Source organism: Dermacentor silvarum, chromosome 6 (assembly GCF_013339745.2).
Source record: "Dermacentor silvarum isolate Dsil-2018 chromosome 6, BIME_Dsil_1.4, whole genome shotgun sequence".
Lineage (NCBI taxonomy): Eukaryota > Metazoa > Arthropoda > Arachnida > Ixodida > Ixodidae > Dermacentor > Dermacentor silvarum.
Window position 1 is genome coordinate 17155218 of NC_051159.1, and position 20429 is coordinate 17175646.

Below are 20429 nucleotides of genomic sequence, written 5' to 3' on the forward strand. Positions count from 1 at the left end.
GTGCGCCCTTCGCCGTGCCGTGCCGGCGCCACCCGCTCCCTGAAGTTTCGTTTACTGCCGTTATCGTGAAGCGCGTGTTGGCCGGCGCTGGCAGTTTCGTGGCCCTCGCTCGCTATGTGCGCCGTGACATTTCACGACTCGCACTCAAGATTCTGGTTTCAGCCTCACTGGCTGTTCGTTCGCACCACGTGCCCTTCTCCACTTCGTCTCTTTCTTCCTCGAGCACTCCTTGGGGCGCCCGTTTGAGAGGAGCGCTCGCCGTCTCCGCTGACTTCCGTACTCCCAGGCAGCCGCACTGTAACCGGTATTTCGTTTCCCGCAACTGCACTATAAGCGATACGTGTATACATGGAGTGCTATGGGAAAATTAACGGGAGTCTGAAAAGACCCCACTATATCCGGTCCTGCACTATAAGCGGTTACGTTATAAGTGGTCTATACTGTATTGAAATTTAACCTGTTAAGCAAATAAGTACAGTGCTCACGGAAACACATTTATTTAAAGGGATACAGACACGAAAGTTGGCAGGTGGTCTTTTTTTTTTGCGTCGGAACAAAAGTGGAACTGTTGAATATGACGAATACAACAAGCTGCTTTGAAAAAAAGAACGAGAAACATCTTTTTTTTTTGCGATTTTTCTGTTGCACCTTGCCTCCAAGTGGCCGCCGGCAGACGCTGAAATTTGACATCTTAACACCCACCCGGGCGCGCGAGGCCGAAGTCGGCCACAACCGTCGCAGTGTTTCCGGGGGTGTCGGTCCCTTGCAATTTTCTTTCGGCGATCTTTGCACGTGGTCCGTCCGAAACATTACGTATCTCCGTCGGTGCTCCACGCAGGTGGTGCGTCTTACATGCGCCTTCCCACGGTCGTCGCTCGGTATTGATGCGTTCGTCGCGGCGGAAGGAAATGCCAGACATTGCTGTTATATTAGCTGCGCCAAAACCGCGATATACGTTGAAATTGCGCCACGCTGCTCCAAAACGCCCGATCGGCCGGGAAATTCCTCGGTTACGCTAGTTTTAGCGGGAAATAAAGACCGCATTGGTAATTTTCAGCTTGACACGCCATTACAGTACCAGTAGCGCAGACGAGATACAAACTGTAGTGCCCAGACGAAACGTTGGCATGTTTGGTGGTGGGCGCCGAAGAATATTTGCGCTGCTGGTTGTAGTGCAGCGTGTTGTATATGCAGTAAAATCTCGCGGAGTACGCGTTGCTTGCAGTAACGAAAGCAGTTCGTCATTGCCGGTTGACTCAACAGGATCCTCGCCGTATCTGTGCACGCGGTCACGAGCGGAGCGGGTACGAATACTCCACGCCAGGGGTTCTGAAGCATGTTCGTTCTAGAGTTACTGTATATGCAGAGTTGCGCGTAGGTCCGCCATCTTGCCTGGCAAGCAACCAAACCTATGTGGCGAAGCCGAACTCCGTTTTTGCAGGCGACATGCCTACCGTGTCGTCGGTCGACCATGGACGCTTTTCCATCGCGTGTGGACCGCTTTTCCGTCTAATAGCAAACAAAGCGCATGGAAACAGCTCACTAGATAAAATAGTCAAGAAGAAAAAAGGCGCTGCTGATTTTTAACGCGCGGCGTGAGATGGAGCGCGAATATTATTAGTTGTTTTTTGGACTTGTGCGTTTACCTGTGCACCTTCTCGGAATTTTCCGCTTTCCGAGCGATTGGTGAAGTTGGGAGCAGAGCACCCGGTCAATTAGAGAGGTTTAGCTTGTCCGGTTATCGGGTAAACGCAGGCGGATCGGGCGTTGTGGCGTGTTGGCAGAACCGTAAACGTGAGCGGCCTGTATGGTGCTGCCACCTGGTGGCGCAGAGCGCAAGCAGACAAAAACAGCTAATACGGCAGTAACCAAGTATATTTGACTTCGCTGCTGGCAAAAGTTTTCGGCAGCAACACGATTACGCCACTGCCGAAAATTTACACCAGCAGCGAAGTAGAAACCACTTGGTTACTGCAATATTAGCTGTCTATATCTGATTTCGGTGGAACTACGATTGAACACCTGTGAGATCTGCTGCGCACGTTGTGTTGTTCCGCAGCTGGCACGCACGTAACAGCGAACGCCAAGATCAACTGCATTCGCTTTGAACTTGGCTAGCCTTAACTTGCGTCAATCCAGTTTGCTGCAGCGGCGGCGTCGAGAAATACAAAAAAACTGGCCGGAGCATCAGCTTCTCCTCAGTGCACGGTTGCTTGGAACCCACGTGATGGCGTTCGGCCAGTGGAGGCACGATCGGCGTTCATAAATCAGACGCGCAACTCTGCTACCTTTGGTAGCATATACAGTAACTCTAGTTCGTTCCGGAGAACCCTGCTAAGCTCCATGAAGCGCCAAGGAACCCCCCCCCCCCCCCCCCGAATTAACCGAAATAAAATGTCCTAATTAAACTAATGTCGAATTATTCAGAGTATCAAGAAAACAATAAATTAATTTACTACATCAACACGCTTTTATTTACTGAATGCATCAGCAAATCTTGTTTCTAGTTTGCACAAAAGCAGTAAGGAAGCTGAAATTCTTGTCATCTCATGACTGATTGAGGGGGCTAGCAGCGGCGAAGGCCTCGCAACATCCTTCGCAGCGCGCGTCTTCATCTGCAGACACGCTTTTCACTACCGCACGCACATCCGGTTATTTTTTCGCTAGGGAGCTGGTCGCCAAGAAATCGGCCGTCTATCGCGATGTAGCCGGTGCTCTGAATCGTTGACATTTTTGCACTGAGTCAAAGCGCAACTACTGCTTGCCGCAACCGCTGCTGACGAAACCGCGGCCGTTATCGACGCGATCATGGACGGCGACCTTGCGGTTCAGATGGCAGGCGGCCGACGCACGCGCCAAGTCAAAACGAAACTACCATTTGCTGGAACAAGTATGGACGAATCCGCAGTCGCTATCTACGCAGTTATGAAGGCACGCAGCCGACGCGCGCACCAAGTCAAAACGAAACTACTGTATGCCGCAACCGCTGCGGACGAAACTGTGGTGGCTATCAACGCGATCACAGATGGCGACTACGCACTTCAGGAAGCACGCGGCTAGCCGCCAACGCGGTGTTGCGCGCGGCGCTTAACGCAACAATAAGGGCTTGGAGGGCACAAATAAGCACAAAGCATTCCGGCGTTGCTGTCAGTCACGTATCGCGTACGATTGACGCTGAGGACCATGGCGATGCGGACTGCGCCGCTTCGTTTTTGGACGCTAGCGCCGTTTTTGCTCTTTCGCGGCGCGCATTTGTGGTGCTCCGTGCATTTTTTTTTTTTTTTTTTTCCTCCACCGTATACGTCAGTGCGCACGCTATCGGCACCTACCCATATCTACAAACGGGAGAAATGCGCATTTGGCAAGTTACGGCCTCCGAGATTCCAGAGCGAAAGCTTAGGCGCGCTGCCCGTTTTCGAAGGTTGGGTGGCTGGCTACAAGCTGCTTGCGGACTTATTGCGCAGTTCACGCACTGCCGTTACGTGCTGTGATGTGCTTTTTGACACTCGGGCATGGGTAATGGAAGTTCTGTGGATCGAGCACACCTCTTGTTCGCCGTTTTAGCCACTCAATTGGCTTTTTTTTTTATTTATTTATCAGTGGCTCGCGGAACCCCGAGCAGGGGCCTGCATGACCCCGAGCCTGCGGAACCCAATTTGAGAACCCATGCTCCACGGGAAACTCGCTTGTACGATACAGCAAGCGACCCAGCACTGACGGCGTGAACTTTGTAGGCGACGCAATATACAAAACTAGCAAAGGTTCGGTCGCTGCATGTTTCGACTACCGCCGAAACGTCGCGACATATCGTCAGGAAAAAAAAAAAAAAACTGAAAGGAAACCACTCGCGAAGAAATGCATGTGTACTTTCCACGTGTGTGGCGGAAAAAGTTGCGTGCAGTGCACTGCTGGGGCGCGATCATGTCGTTGTTCGGAGCGCGCGTTCAATTTCGCCGGGCGCGGCCTAGGTCAACCGTGCACGGCGAAACTGAACGCGCGCCGCGAACAGTGATCTCCGACCGCGCCCCTGCCCTCACATACGCTGGTAATGTGAATTACCGTATAAAATATGCGTAATGAACGCATTTTTCCCCCCAGAAATCCAATGCAAAGTTGGGGGGTGCACTTATTATGCCGGGTAAATTTTATGGAGTTTTATGAGTAAGTAAGTGTTCTTTGTTTCGGAGCACTAAATCCCAAATTTGGAGCAGTTTCACAGTGTTTTTTCACCCCGTAACCTGCTCCAAAAGCAAGATTTTCCTGCTCCAAAAATTGCTTCAAATCCTATTTTGGCTGTTGCACCCCTGTTATAACAGCATCGTCGGTCTTGACATGCCGTCGCACACGTTTCCCAGAGACGAGAAGGTGCGTAAACTTTGGATACCTGCCTATCAGCCATCGCGCACAGCCTAGAGATCTCTAAAAAATGACTTCATTTGCGCAGGCCACTTCGTCGACGATGCTTATGTTTAGACCAGCTGTGCTGAAAATCCTCGGCATGCCGCTCAAAAGGCAATGCTTAAAGCCTGACACTGTGCCATCGAGATACCCAAGGCTGGGCACGAAGGCAGCAATGTCTTCAAAAATGTTGGCAAAGCATAGTAATAGAATACAAGGCTAGTGAGCGTGACTCACAAGATCAGACACACACACAGCTCTGCTTCTCCACATGCAAAGACAGAAAAAACTAGGCAGAACGCCAGACAGGTGCTGCCATCTGTCGGTCGGCTGGCAAAGTGGAGGTGAGAGTCCCGGAGGTACTGATACCTCACAGCAGTTGCTCACGCCGACGGCATAAACTACTATTCAGTCATCCACGCAGTGCTGAAGTACCCCGCAGCTGCCTCATCTGTGTGCGCTCTTGAAAAAGCAAGTTTACAGAGGAAATGACAAATTCTTGATAATTCTTGCACAAGTGTCCGGTGCAGAGCGAAATCTTCGCGCTACGGTTCACGAAAACCTGACCGGCACTTCCATGGCCGCCTTCGTCGCTTGACGCCTAAGGCTCATAACCGTAAGTGGTAATATTCCTTGCCAAGTTGGAATGGTCCTCGTCTTCAGACGTGTACTCATCGCTGGTAGAAGCACCAGAACTCGAATCCGTGCTCGCGATGGGCTCGTCAGTGCGCTTCGAATGACTGCGGCCAGCTGGCTGGCTATCCGACGAGGGTGTCATGACGTCACGCCTTCGAACTCCCGCGGGTCGGGCGGCGAGGCCACGCTCGCAAAAATGCCAAAAGTAAAGCCATCGGCTCAAAAATTGGCTAAGTGACTACTTTGCGGTGTAATCACTCTGAGGATTCATTTTCAGCATTTTCGTAAAGTTTTCGGATTTCGTTTCTGTATCCCTTTAAGGCTAATGAGCACAGTTTCGTTTCCACAGTAGGCAGTCTGTGTGGCCGGCGTAATTTTGGCTCGTGCACTCGGAGAATAGTGCGCGTCACATTTAGTGAGCCGATTAGTAACGACATGACACGGTACACTCAAGTAATTGCACTTATGGAGTGTTCTACTTACTGTATTTATTCGATTAGTCGAATCTGGATAATTCGAACTCGAAGGGGCCAGAAAATTTGTTCGAATTATAAGTTCGAATTAAATTGGAACGTATTTTTGAAGTATTCAAGCACCATAGCACGTTGCACGAATGGTGCGAGTTATGAAATATCGTGGCGCATAAAGAGCGCAACTGCCCACGCTGGCCAACGCTCGGTTCCCGATAACGTCAGAAAACGAAACTTCAGGGAGGAGACAGCACCGGCATGGCGAGGGGCGCGCACTGAGACCGTGGAATGTGAAGGAGGAGGGCGGCAGGGAAGCGGATTTGGCCTCGGCAACTCCGCCGCTTCCGTGGCAGTGGCTTCGGCGGCTCCTCTCGCCCTCTCTCCCAACTCCCTCGCAGCTCCCTGACCTTCAACGGTCATCGCGCGCGCTCGCATAGTCCGCTCCCTGAAGTTTCGTTTTCTGCCGTTATCGGGAAGCAAGCGTTTGCTGGACTGGGCCTCCGCCGCTGCATTAAGGAATTTCTCCAAAGCTTTTGCTCTATGGCGGTGTCGGAGCAATGTCGGTCGGAGGTGTCGTGTTATTTGGCGCGTTGCTGAGAGCATTGTCGGTCTGCGGTATGTTCGAATTAACCGTCGCAAATGCTTTTGCGTTCGAATTACCGAGCGTTTTCGCCCATTGAAATACACATAACTTTGACGGGACCACAGCGTCAGTTTGAATAAACCAGCAGTTCGAATTAAGTGTGTTCGCATTAACGAGATTCGACTGTATAAGGCGAGGGTGCAATTGGGGGGGACCCAAGAAAAAAAGAAACTTGCATATGCACACCAATACAAGACGATACAAAGTAGCCGATGGATTATCGAGACACACGGCGGGGATCGCCTAAAATACTGAAATATTAACAAAGCCAAAATGCAAAATGGTGACCCTGAAATAGGCAAAAGGGAGCTTCAGAAGTTTGGGATATAAGCGAATTTTGCCTTTAGGCGTGGCTTCATGGCAACGCAAATTTCTCCTTATAGTGTGGCTTCACGGCGCGCACTGCCGGAAAGCCATGCTGTAAGGTGAAATTTGCGCTACAGTGTAAAGGCAAACTTCGTGTAAAGATGGGGGGTGACTTCGAGGCTAAAATTTCGGGGAAAAAACCTTGCCTTATATTCGAATAAGTACGGTAGTTTCCCTGTCGCATTCCATTCCGTGAATACTGTGCAATCACCGCAAATTTTTCAGAATTATTGGGCGATCGAAAAAGTAAACTTGACTGAGAAAAAACTTCCATTTGTTGAACTTCAGAATCGGTAACGAAAATAGCATTTCATGCCGTGTTGACGATATCTTCACAGCAGCGGTAAGAATTAAGCAACGCCAACCACGCATTCACATCCACTCTGCCCCCGCAGCTGATAGTGTCGGGAGCAGAGGAGAGCGAATACTTCATCTGCCTCTTGCTTCAATGCATCAAGATTATGCTTTATACAGAACATGACGCTGCTCTGCTTCGGTGGTCGCACTTCATAGCGCGGTGCACAATTTGAGAGGTGTGTTCGCAAGCAGCCGCTTGTAATTCAACCATTTGACCATCTCGGTCTGTGGAAATTTCCATTCATTGTCTTGGTATTACCTTTCCAGTGGCAGTAAAATTTCGTTCTATTGCACAGTCGAACCGGGATACTTGCAGCAAAAGAACTTCATTAAATCTTAATTTAATTTGAGGTTTTCAACTTTCAGCATTATCATCATCACCAGCAGCCTATATTTATGTCCACTGCAGGACGAAGGCCTCTCCCTGCGATCTCCAATTACCCCTGTCTTGCGCTAGCGTTTTCCAACTTGCGCCTGCGAATTTCCTAACTTCATCATCCCACCTGGTTTTCTGCCGTCCTCGACTGCTCTTCCCTTCTCTTGATATCTATTCTGTAACCCTAATGGTCCACCTGTTATCCATCCTACGCATTACATGGCCTGCCCAGCTCCATTTCTTCCGCTTAATGTCAACTAGAATATCGGCTATCCCCATTTGTTCTCTGACCCACACAGCTCTCTTCCTGTCTCTTAACGTTACTCCTAAGATTTTTCGTTCCATCGCTCTTTGTGCGATCCTTAACTTGTTCTCGAGCTTCTTTGTTAACCTCCAAGTTTCTGCCCCATATGTTAGCACCGGTAGAATGCAATGATTGTACACTTTTCTTTTCAACGACAGTGGTAAGCTCCCAGCCAGGATTTGGCAATGCCTGCCGTATGCACTCCAACCCAATTTTACTCTTCTGTAAACTTCTTTCTCGTGATCAGGGTCCCCTATAAGTAATTGACCTAGACGAACGTCCTCCTTTACAGACTGTAGAGGCTGAATGGCGATCCAGAATTCTTGTTCCCTTACTAGGCTATTTCAGCATTATAAACAACTTCAAATTCCCGAAGCATGCCTGGTGCATAGTAGTATCTTGTTTACATGCTTATAAAACATATTGCAAGAAGGTAAGGCCGCAATAGCACGGTCATGAGCGCCAGCGCGTGCGGTGCAGATCGCGCCAATTCGCCTTTTTCATGGTGCGACGACGCATGCGCCCTGCCCTGGCGGATTAGTCGCGAAACATTTTGTATGGTGTTACAGCTCGCTCATATTGAGCGATTGAGCATATTTATATTGAGCGTATCGTATGTGAATAAATGACTAAAGTTGAAAAATAATTTACAGTAATTTTTGTTCTTATTTTGACCAAAGTTGATTCTAAAGTACCACAAAAACAGAAAAACTCCTGTAATGACGAAGTTATGTATTTGTTTTCTTAAAAAAGCATGTCGCATTCTGCCGGTTACAGTATCATAAGCATTTTATCCCCAATATTAGAAAAGAATTTTATTACAACTAAAAATTCTCGCTTTTAAAATATGTAAAGATATTCTCCAAACATAGTGAAAATACCAATAACACGGTTATTCAATTATGCATATATCATTTTGTGAAAGCCAAATAGCTATAGAATATGCATAACACAGGTTAGATTTAAGTAAACCGGTGAGATGTTCAAATGTTCTCTGAAGTGAGCCGTTTTGCCCATCTCTGCAAGGCACCGAACCACTCGGCTCGCACTTTGCACTTGATATGGAGCGCTTACCTCCAAGGTACGGCGCCTGGTCCACGCATGGACGCGCGCTAGGAGGAGAAAGCAGATAAGCGCGCATTCCCCCCCCCCCCTCCCTCTTCTGCACGCGTGCCTGATGACACTATCGTCCGTTCGCTCCCTCTTCTTGCGCACAAGGAATTGTTGGCTCTCTTCGCACACTCCGCAGCCTCCGCAAGTTGTTCGCCAACGCAACACATGGCGCATCGGTGTTTCCTGTTATACCACGTCCTGGCGGGCGTGCTTTGGTGCCGTTTTTTTCCTCTCAAACTTTTAATTCGGAAGGACACTTTAAATAACTTTTCCTCGGCCGACATTTTTATACTTTTTTGCTAGATGTAGTAGCCATACAGGCTCCAAGTGCATGCTTGAAATGGCCGAAAGCTTCGCTAAATTAAAACAGTATCACGAAATCACTTCGCTAAATTGCGAAAAAATATACACGGTTTTCAATGCAAGATCGGACAATGAAAATGGTTCGTTATATTGAAGCTTAATAGTAATATGATGCAAGAGCAATGCAAAACACGATTCATAGTGCATGTTTACGCTTAAGTTGAATCCGAGATTTGCTCCCACATAAGAGATTGTTCAATATCTGATTCACCTGACATCACCCAGACAAGTGCCAGTGTATGTGACCAGTCGAATCCAGCAACAGTGATGGGAGGTATGCCTCCTGCCTTTTACGTGCACCCCTACACCGTACACGGTGTATGTACCAATGGCAGACGCTCCACACTCATTCCCCCCTTGTGGCCTTCGGAAAGGGAGTGTTTGCCACCGGCGGCATCGTCCGCCAATCTCTGCCCTGCCGCTCGCTCCCATCACGATGAGTCGTGTTTAAAGTCGGGAGAGCCTGTGGCAACGCAGGCTCACCCGTTGGAACACTGAACGACTTGAGTGATGCGGGTAGTTTTCAGTCAGTGTCCCACTGACTTCGGAGGTTTCAGTATTGTTGTGCAGGGGCTGTCGAGGAAATGAGAGCCGTGATGGTGCGAGATGATGCCAGTGTCCACCTAGTGGACGTGTCCATTTCATGTGCTGCTGAAGTGGGGATTGGCTGAGCTGGGGTAGCAGCGACGAGGAGGTAGGTGCCCGCAGCCAGTCACCTTTTCACTGGTACAGCTCCAGCCATTCGTGGCGGCTGAAATGGACAGTTCTCTGGGTGGACCCTTACAGGGTATCCCCCCCCAGGAATAAAGTCAGCTGTGCAGACAGCACACTGAGGTGACATGGGAAGCACGTGTACTGCTGTGTGGTGTTTCAGCTCAGTGTCCCTGCATCAAATTGAGACTTGGCTTGTCTCGCATGCCCAGTGCAACAGTACAGTGAGTGGTGTCTTCTGTGCAGCGGTGCGGGCGGGCAACCTGGGTCGGTTTGGCGAGGTGCTGGAGCACTTTGGGGCCAAGTTCCAGGCCGACCACACATTCACGCTGATCATCCGGCTGCGGCACAACGTGATCAAAACGGGCGTGCGCATGATCAACCTGTCGTACCTGCGCATCTCGCTTGCCGACGTGGCCCACAAGCTGCAGTTGGACAGTCCCGAGGATGCCGAGTTCATTGTCGCCAAGGTGGGTGCTGCTCCAGCTCGGCTGTATTCCAGTACACGCCATAGGCAGGAAAGTAGACTACTAAGCAGACAGTGCCAGCTTAGTCTGATTCCTATGTGCTACTGCAAGTTACTTTGTGTATTTCTTAGATACACACATGGAAAGATTGAAATAGAGCGATGATATGTGCTTTTCTTAGCTTTTTCTTTTCGCTTTGAGGTGGCATTAATGAAATGCCTGTTTCAAGTACAGTACAGTAAAAGCTCATTAATTTGCACCTCATGAATTGAAATTTTTTATAATTCGAACTGACTGTCACGGTCCTGTGACTCAGCATAGGCGTCTATGGGTAAACCAACTCATCATTTCGCAAGCACATTGGCTCCTCCATCAATAATCCGAACTGCGCGCCGCCGAACTGAGTGCGGCCACGCAGTGATAAAAAAAAAAACGAACCTGCAATAAGTGATTATGACAATAGTGCTGACCGAAAATAGTAAGAAAACAGAAAAAATCAGTTTCGCCCTAAGGGCAAACCAATGAATGCGATAGCAATGTCATATGAAGTAAAGTGAGCAGCTTTGGTAGCAATAAGAATTGTAGTAAACATGAGCTTAGTAAGTAAGCAGGTGTGCTGAGGCGTAGGCAGACAGACATGGAGACAGACTCGATGACCACGACAAGGAGCATGTGAAACGCCTGCGCACAACGCTCACATCGGCAGCGGAACGAAGAACGCTGCCCACGCTCATCTACGAAGCCGTTTGAGTGGAGCGTTAGGGTGCGTCTACTGCTTGCTTTGTTGTTTTACAGCCACGCTGAGAGCGCGTGGCCGGCGTCTCTGGAAGACGCGCGTCAGTTTCACCCAAAGGGCGAAGCATCAATTGCAATAGCAAATTAGTAGAGAGTTATACGAATGAAGGATAGTAGTTTTATCAGCTGTATAAACTTGGACATGCAGCAGCACCACTAACGCTCCCCTCCCTCTCTTCCATCCCCCCACGGCCTTTCGTGCGACGGAAGAAGTCGCATTTGCTCTATATATATGGTGATTGCAAAGGAGGGAAGAGATGCTTAATTCTGCAGCCCTTCAGGGAGCACGGCACAGAATGTGCGCTTGCTCTTCGCCGTGCGTTCGCTCCCCGTGAAAGCACGCGTGCCTCGTCCCCTTTCACTCGCACATACAGCATACGGCACGCGGCGACGATTTCATCGCCGTTGACATCATGCGGAACCTCACGGCGAGGCCGACGGCAGAAATCCGCTTTGGAGTGTCCATATAATTGCCATCGCAATAAAAGTGCCATCCCCTGGAGCATTTTGTCAGCCAAGGGAGAGCCGGCATCGCCTCCGAGACCAGAGGATGGCGCGTGCTCTCTATTGATAGCGTGTACTCCCAATCTTGGAGGTCACAGAGCGGGCCACTGGAAGCCAAGCCAGCAAGAAATCCAACATGGCAGCCTCCAAGAGCGGGTAGCGTGGCTTGGAACGAGCGATTTAGTCCGGAAAATAGAACTTTGGGGCCTGTATTAGTCCGAAAAATCGGTTGCAAAATTCCATTAGCTCTATGGGAACCCTGACGGTGCATTTATAAAGTCTGGAATATTCATCGTCCGAAAATCCATCGGCTACTGCAATGGAGGTGCTCGGTGTCGGGCGCCTATTTTTCAACTTCAAGGAGGGTGAAGATGAAGCTCTGCGTCACTTTCCCGCTTTGGGAGACAAACTGATGACGATCGCTTTCAGAAAAGAAGCAAGAAGTTATCACAGATTATTTTGGTCAATGAATATTGTGAGTTACAAATGCTTTCTAACAACACGGTCTCAATTCTGGCTGTCTTTCAATGACTTTCATTAGTAAAAATTTAGTTTAATTTGAACTCGTTAGCGTCCCTGTGAAATTTTTATTAACGAGCTTTTACTGTATTGTGGTAGCCTCATCTGCTACTCGGGGCAGTGGCAAGAGTGCTTCTGAGACCCTCTTTCAGAAATCCTTCGCTTTCATGCACCACTTCGTGCAGCAGACGACACTACCACAATACTTGAAACAGGCATTTCAACACGCGGCACATTGCAGAGAAGTCTTCCAGATGGTTCCAGATTCATTCCAATACTTGGGCTTGAAGCCGTCTCCTTAGCTGTGGCAGCACTCACTATAGGGGTGTTAACTGGTTTAATGCGAGAGCTTGAATAAAGAAAAAGATTGCAATACAGTCGAACCCGGGTATATCGAACTCGCCAAAAAACGTTCATTAGTTCGGTATATGGCATTATTCGATATAGGCCCGCTATAGGATTTGATGACGCAAAGGCACATACCAATAAGAAAAGTACTTTATTGATATGGTGGCTTACTTGCGTGCCCTACTTTAGAACAAAATAGTCCTGGATTTTCTTCTGTTTCAACGACTTCGCTGCCTGCGACAGCACGCACGCCTCCACGTTGTCCAACGAGTCGCAGCAGCTGAAGCCTGTCGGGATATGGGGGGATGCCAACGGCCCTCGGCCTCGACACACCGAGTCCTGCGGTTGGCGCATGCCTGCGCATCAACCGTGGTCCGGTACAAGCTTGAGGAAACAATAGACGACAACCACAGTGTACACTCGGAAAGCATTTATTACGACTGCAACTAACACTTCGAGCAGGCCAGCTAGCTATAGTTGACATCGCTGAGGGTTCCCTCGAAGAGAATAATACACTAGGTAAAGGAGGGCTTCCGACTTGCCAACTGGGGAATAAGGGGGGGCCGCGGCGTTTGCCGTGGCAAGAACGCGGTTGACTAACCACGTGCGGGAATACGGGAGCGACGGCGGAGACTTCCGCCGTCGCTGCTGAAGACCGCTTGCTGAAGACCAAAGAGACCCGGGCGATTTCAGCAGGATCTCACGTGACCCACCCGGTGGCGCTAATAGCGCTTGCGATTCCCGCGCGCCGCCCGCGGAAGGAAAGTTTCCCCTCTCCCAACTCTCCCTGGCACGCATGCGCTTGCCGCGACGTTCGCTGCCCGTGCGGCGGTTATGGGACCCGAGGATTCCCACATCCCTCCACCCTTAAATATTGCCCTACGGCGGAGAAATCGCTGGAACGACGGCATTGACAAAGTATCCGGGCAGATGCGATCATAAACTCCGGCAGGAAATGTCCGAATCCACGTTGATAGGGAGCACAGTCCTGTGTGGCGGTGGCAGCCGTCACAGTGGTTGACGATGACGGGGGCTGAAGATGGCTTGCCCTCAAGATGCGCGCCGCAATGTCCACCAGGGAACAGCGGGCCAGGACTTTCTCGACGCGGCGCGCGCGCCGGCTCGATGAACCTCACACCGACGCATCCTCGTGGGAGTGTATGATGGTGGGCCTCCCTATTGGTGGCTGCCATGTGTTACTGCATCGGGCCGCGAACAGGGAGGGGCCTCCGCTGCAATTTGAGGGCGAGACAGCAGGCAGGGACGTGGACGATGGCAGCAATAACAAGTCCAGGCGGCTTCACTCGTTCTGCAAAGTCGCTCAAATGCACTCCACAAACACTTAGAATTAAGGCAGTAGAGGCCGCCGCAGCGTCGGCCGTCTGACACGATGCTGAACCACCCGTCTACCGCATAGCTTTATGCGGCAACGAGAAAAAAAAAACAATCCAGTTCGTTTGAATAAAGTTATTCGCTTCGACCGAATTTTTCCGGTCCGATACAGCGCGAAAGTGGGCGATGCTCGTATGAACAAAGCACTCTCTGGTACCCCGAGATTGCGGTTATTCCGCCCGCAAAATATTGAGTTCATCTGAACAAAATAAGCTTTCTATTTCGAACGAGGTTGCTCCGCTCGGCGAGTATAATAGTAGAACTAGCGAATCCGGTTGCACCCGCTAAATGTCGCGGCATGGTCGTCTTCGAACATGCGACCGGCAGCTCCGCAGAGCCTTAGGCCTAATCGCGTCCATGACGGATACCAATGCCACAAAAGACCCATAAAGGGTTCCAATGAGCCGCCGCGAGGAGATGCAGACCTAGCTAAGTGGTCCCCGCTCGCTGCTCAACCCGCAGCTTCCGAGCAGACTCCTGGGACTGTGCCCCGCTGACGTCCTAGCCAGCGTTTCCGGTGCCCGGCTCCCAGAGCCAAAGATACAGAAAGGAGGTTATTTACATATGTACAGGGGAAAATCAACCACCGCGCCGGCTGCTGCACTCACTCGCTTCAGGCGTACTTTTAAAAGAAAACTTGCTGCAAATCTCAGCGTCTACACGAGTTCGGCGACACTGGCGCAGCGTTAACTAGCCCTCAAGAAAGCACACACAGATCTAGCTAGCAATCACGGCTTCGGCTGAGGCCTAACGCTGGTTCGGACAGATCGTCGTCCCGTTTTCCAAGAGCTTGCCCCACGTTGGGAACGCCAAAATGTCGGGATATGTGGGGATGCCAACGGCCCTCTGCCTCGACACACCGAGCCCCGCAGTTGGCGCATGCCTGCGCATCAACCGCGGTCCGGTACAAGCTCGAGGAAACAATAGACGACAACCACGTGTACACTCGGAAAGCATTTATTACGACGGCAACTAACACTTCGAGCAGGCCAGCTAGTTATAGTTGACATCGCTGAGGGTTCCCTCGAAGAGAATATACACTAGGTAAAAGAAGGGCTTCCGACTTACCAACTGGGAAATACGGGGGGGCCGCGGCGTTTGCCGCGGCAAGAACGCGGTTGACTAACCACGTGCGGGAATACGGGAGCGACGGCGGAGACTTCCGCCGTCGCCACTTGCTGGAGACCAAAGAGACCCACCCGGGTGATATCAGCGGGATCTCACATAACCCACCCGGTGGCGCTGATAGCGCTTGCGATTCCCGCACGCCACCCGCGGAAGGAAAGTTTCCCCTCTCCCAACTCTCCCTGGCACGCATGCGCTTGACGCATGCGTGCCAGGGAGAGTTGCTTGAGGAACGTCGCTTGACGCGACGTTCACTGCTCATGCGGCGGTTATGGGACCCGAGGATTCCCACAAGCCGCAACCTTCTATATTCACACAATAGCGCCGGACCAACGCAAGTGCACTAATCACTTCGGAGGATGTAGGCAACGGGCCATCAATTTCCTTATTGCTGTCGCTTTGGCTAGTGGTCGGCACGACGTCTGCAACGTAGTCCTCATCTTGTAGCTGGCCCATGATGGTGACATCATCGTCCGCACTGACGAACTCGTTGAATGTTGACCACGCTGAATGAGGACTCGAAGAAAAGAGGCAGCAGCAGGCACACAAGCATAAAGAAAGAAAAAATGGCGCTCACTTGTACCGCCTCCGCGCCTCTCAGAAAGCACGACGGCCTCTGATTGGCTGTAAGCGCTGCGAGCAGGCCAGGATCATTTTTTGCAGGGGGGTGTTCGCCCGTGCACAGCCGAATCTAAACCACTTTTTCTAGGGTGGCGCCGGCAATTTTTCCCGCCACCGTGAGGGAAAGCCAACTTGCTGGGGCACTTTTGAGGCACATGGAGTTTGGTATATCAGTTGTCGTTGCTATTTTCGTTCTATGTAACAGTAACTTTTGCTATATATTCTCAATGTAAATTTACCGTGTTTAGAAATTGTTCAATATACGGGATAATTTGATATAAACGGGTTCGATATAGTCGGGCTCGACTGTGCAAGATATAGACACAGATCCGTTTTTCACGCATTGTTCTCTTTCGAGCGTCTTCTTTGTCTCGAATCCGTGTCAACTGTTCGAGCGGCTTGAGTCCCTCCTGTTGTGTCCCAGTAGGAGAGGAGACGCTTAGAAATGCGGCGTTTTGGTGGGCGGCACAGCAGGTGGCGGCGTCTGCTGCTTGTTAGCCGATTCCTCGTGCGAAGTGGGGAGAGAAACGAGCGGAGCAGTAGGACGAAGTGCCTGCGTTTCAGCAGCGTTTGAAGTGACGCAGGGTAATATGTCACATATGCTGCTGACACGGCTCCCCAGCAAATTACGCCTGTCCTCAGGCACACGTGTCATCATGGGGGGGCGACAACTCTTCTAAGTGCCTCGTCAAGCAAACTGAGATCTTCCGTCAATGTAGCTGCTCCATGGCCAACATCGTCCATATACGTGGATGTCCTAGGTAGCCCATGAAACGTGTGATGCATGACTCTTTGCATCGTTTGAGGAGCCTTGCAGAAGCCGAAAGCTATTCGTATTTCCTGTCTAGAGTGACGAACGCAGTCTTGTGGATATCCTCCGGCCTCATCCGTATCGTGAGAAAGGCTGTCTTTACATCCAAAACTGTGAAGTAGATGGATCCTTCCCGCATGACGTCATCGATTATGTCCTCCATGATAGGCATTGGGTACGACGGGTTGATGGTCTTTTCGTTGAGTTTGCGGTAGTCGTGAACCATTCTTCGTGGTGTTGTAGGATGATGCGGTTGGTCGACGACGATCGTTAGAGCACCGTATTCGCTTTCGCTCGGTCTTATTATTCCATTGGCAAGATAATCATGAACTTGCTCTCGTATGAATGCGCGATCAGCGGGTGAGCACCTGTACAGCCTCGATGTCACGGGTATTTCGTCTCTTAGCTCGATGCTGTGCTGCGAGTGCGGACACATGCCCAGAGTGTCATCTTTCGAGGTGAATGCTTGGTGGTGCTTCAGTAGAACGGCGCGGAGCTGATCTCTCTCTGTGTCACTGGGTGAATCCGTCGTCGGGTGTGGAGCACTTTGTATTTAGGCGCAGGAAACCGTCGTCTTGGGAGCGCGCCTCGCCTCATTTGCCTGTTGGCAGAACGAGGCAATTGGCGCCTCTCTCTTTCATTGTCCCGTGCTCCATTTCGTGAGCAACGCCTCGGGCGATGACGTTTTCTCGGCAGGCTCGACTGGGACAATTGTGACGTCGTTCGTCGTGTGAAACGTTACGTCAACGTCGCCAATCTGAGCCAAGGATCAAGCCTATTGCACTTGGTAGCTCCGTGATGACGACACCTCCGAGACAAACCTTCGTTGTGCCCACAGCAACGTCCAGCGTTACTGAGCGCGTCGGGCGTACGTTGCGGTTGAGAACTTGTATCTCCTCGCACGAGATCCAGGTGTGCGTGGGGATGTCGTCGCTCAACGCACTTAATAATATTAATAATAATTTATTTCTGCTTCAAGAAATACAGACAGGGGAGCTGCAGAAAAAGCTGTCCTAAACAGCTTGACTTGGCCGTAGCCCCGAATACAAAGCAGCAGCGACAGGCAATCTCATCGCAGACATGACAGCTTCATGTTTAAAAAAAATGAAAAAGTAACAATATAGCAAAAACATAAGACCAAACAAAATCTTATCTGCACTTATATGTGCTCAAACCAAATTACTTCATCAGAAGCGTGATTACACATATTTAAGACAATCATCAAATAACATGCATCAAATAACAGCACCAATGACAAGGAATAATAGACACACTATAAATAGAACAAAGAAAGCCTCCTATTTTAAGCCTAGCGATATCCAAAGATTACTCAATGGTACATTTTTTTTACATATGAATTGCATATGGAACGTATATCTCGTTGGGTACAGGTAAACAAGTTGATGATACTTGCTCTAATGATACACATTGGCACCACTGTCTATGCATACGCAGACTTTTGATATAGCCAGTCACGATCGGGAGAGTGCCGCCGCTCGAACACAAGAAACAGTTTGCTTGCCTTGACGTTGACCTCGTTCCGCTGTTCTTGCTTTCCCTCGTGGCTCGCGTCTCATTTGCCAGGATCGTCACCGGAGTTTTTAGTTTGTCACAGTCATGGGACAGATGCCCAATGTCACTGCAATTGAAGCACGATCGGGCGTAGTTGGTTCGTGGGCGCGGAGGTCTCGTGTCGTTTCTCCGCGTGTCTTGCATCGGTACAGGTGTTGTAGGGTCGTTGGCTGATCGACAGCGCTCATCTGACCTTTGCTCACGGTAGGCCTCTGAAGGTGGTGGTCTTCCTCTCTTGTTTTGGGCACGAACGTTCAATTGGCGCCTTGCGTCGAGGAGAGCTGCTCGGTCGATGAGCTCGGTCACGCTCCCACAGAGCTGTGCTGGTAGTGGATTGGCCCAGGTGTTATCGTTGATGCCGCTGAGAATCGGCGAGATTCTCAGCGGCATCAGTACGGCGCCTTGTCGAGTATGGCGTTTTTCGAGTACATGTACTCGATGATGGCCTTGTTCTGGAGGCGCCGTTATGACTGCAGCTTGAGAAACTCCTGCATCATGAGCCTCTGCTTGAACCGTGTGTGAGAGCGTGCTTCCACTCCTCCCAGGTCTCGTAGCGCGAGCCGTAAGCGCTATACCCAGTCCCTGGCTGATCCCGTCAGTCGGTTCGCTGCGCTCGCCAGCGTGAGCGAAGAAGACCACTGAGCGAGCGTCGCCATCCGCTCCACTTGCGCAATCCATCGCTGAGCACTTTCTTGGGGTGCCCCATCTTAAGTTGGAATTGCAGGCGAAGTGTCGCTCGTGGAGTGAGTGCATGTGGATCGGGTTCGTTGTTGGCGGGCCTCTAGCCAGTGCGTTCGCGAGCTGGACTTGCGTGTTGATGAGCGCGGCAAGGATCTGAGCCATGGATGGCTCTGCGTTGAGGGAGCACTGCGTCGGAACATTCGTGGCGTCGTGATGTTCCACGTCTTGACTGGCGGGACTGTTCGGCGTCAGTGACTGCGTCGAACCCGTTGTCCTCGTGGCGTCAGTGGGAACTTCGTGGCGGGAACTTGTAACGTGTTCTGTCGGCATTCTGACGTGGAGGCTCGTGTCTTTCAGAACCTCGAGGATGTCGCTCGCAGTCATACGACTCAGCAGGCCAGCTGGACTCAGCTGGCCTGCTTGTTGTCGTAGTCGGCAGCCTGGTTTGGCATGGGCGTGTCCATCGGCCCGATGGCTCGACACTCGCGTTGTCTTGGATGAGCCGTTTGATGAAGTCGTCCTTACGACCAGAGCACGGCAGTCCGCGGACCCTCAGCTCGTCGGTTTCTTCGTGGCGGAGGCGACAGCGTTGCTTTCTAGTGACGTGAGCAAGCCATCAACGATGGCGGCCTTCAATTCCGAGGACGAAGTTCGGCGTGGCGTTGTTGCGTCTTGTGGTTCATCCTGATGCGATCCTGATGTCGGCTGTGCCATATCTGCACTCACAATACAGGGGTGTTAACTGGTTTAATGCAAGAGCTTGATTAAAGAAAAAGATCGCAATACAGGATAAAAACACAGAGCCGTTTTTCACGCGTCATTCTCGTTCCGAGTCTCTTCGTCTCGCGTCCGTGTCAACTGCTCGAGCGGCTCGAGTCCCTCGTGTGGTGTCCCAGTAGGAGAGGAGGTACTTCAAAATGCGGCGTCCCGGTGGCCAGCATAGCAGATGGCGGTGTCTGTTGCTTGTTAGCCGATTCCTCGTGCGAAGTGGGGAGAGAAACGAGACGGGCAGCGGGACGAGGTGCCTGCGTTTCAGCAGTGTTTGAGGTGACACGGGGTAATACTGTATTTTTGCGCGTATAACCCGCCCTTGCATATAACCAGCACCCCTAACTTTAAACTCCACGAAAAAGAAAAAAATAACCTCGCATAAAACCCGCACACGTATCCGAAAAAAATTTGGACTAGGAAGTTACAACTATGCGCAGTCATCATTTCGTTTTCAAAACAAATTTATTTCAAAACGACTGCCGCAACGTTGTCAGTGCTGCCATCCGAGGCTTCATCACCGCTCTCAAAGACGTAATCGTCTTCAGAACCATCTCACAGCAGCTCTGTTGCCGATTTCTTCAGCAGCGGCTACGATCTTGAGTTTCTCTTTCACTGTGAAAGACTGCCGCGGAGACACACTTGTGATGCCTAAACAAGGCTGGCCAACTGTGCAAACTGGACTTACAAGAAACGGCACCTTACTTATGAGAAAAGCATCTAACCAGACTATGGATGTGGATGTCGATGTCGCAAGAGAAACGAGATGGGCAGAGAAACTAGACGGGCAGACGCGCAGACACACGTCGATGTCGATAGGCATGCGGACAACACGGACTCTGCACGGCAGGCCGCGCGTTGCCGTGAAGCTGACCCCCACCCCCTCCCTTCGCAAATCTTCAGATAACCCACACCCCCACTTTTTAAGAAATTTTTTCCAATTTTTGGTGCGGTTATATGCGAGAAAATGCGGTATGTCTCATATGCTGCTGACAGCTGTCTGTGTAGACTGTCTCTGATGCTGGCCAGAACAGGAATACGCCACTCGTAATGTGCTGCTGCAGTAGTTAGGCAGCCTCGTTGTTGTGT

General features: G+C 50.7%; 2 protein-coding genes across 2 annotated transcripts in view; one reads left to right on the forward strand and one right to left on the reverse strand.

Moving 5' to 3' along the window:
• The window catches only part of LOC119455312 (26S proteasome non-ATPase regulatory subunit 3), a 68788-nt gene that overhangs the window by 40460 nt on the left and 7899 nt on the right, over positions 1-20429 (forward strand). Inside the window, exon 9 of the mRNA XM_037716714.2 lies at positions 9984-10207. Within this exon, the coding sequence (XP_037572642.2) occupies positions 9984-10207 (224 nt within the window). The remainder of the gene's footprint in view (positions 1-9983; positions 10208-20429) is intronic.
• LOC125946198 (uncharacterized) lies at positions 15270-20429 on the reverse strand. Its single transcript, XM_049668700.1, has 2 exons — positions 15896-20429; positions 15270-15858 (listed from the first exon to the last, which is right to left on the reverse strand). Exon 1 carries the CDS (start codon positions 18954-18956, stop codon positions 17667-17669), a length of 1290 nt encoding a protein of 429 aa, XP_049524657.1. The 5' UTR covers positions 18957-20429; the 3' UTR covers positions 15270-15858; positions 15896-17666.

Coding starts and splice junctions, on each gene's coding strand:
- LOC125946198 (XM_049668700.1), bottom strand. CDS start 18,956: ATGACTGCGAGCGACATCCTCGAGGTTCTGAAAGACACGAGCCTCCAC.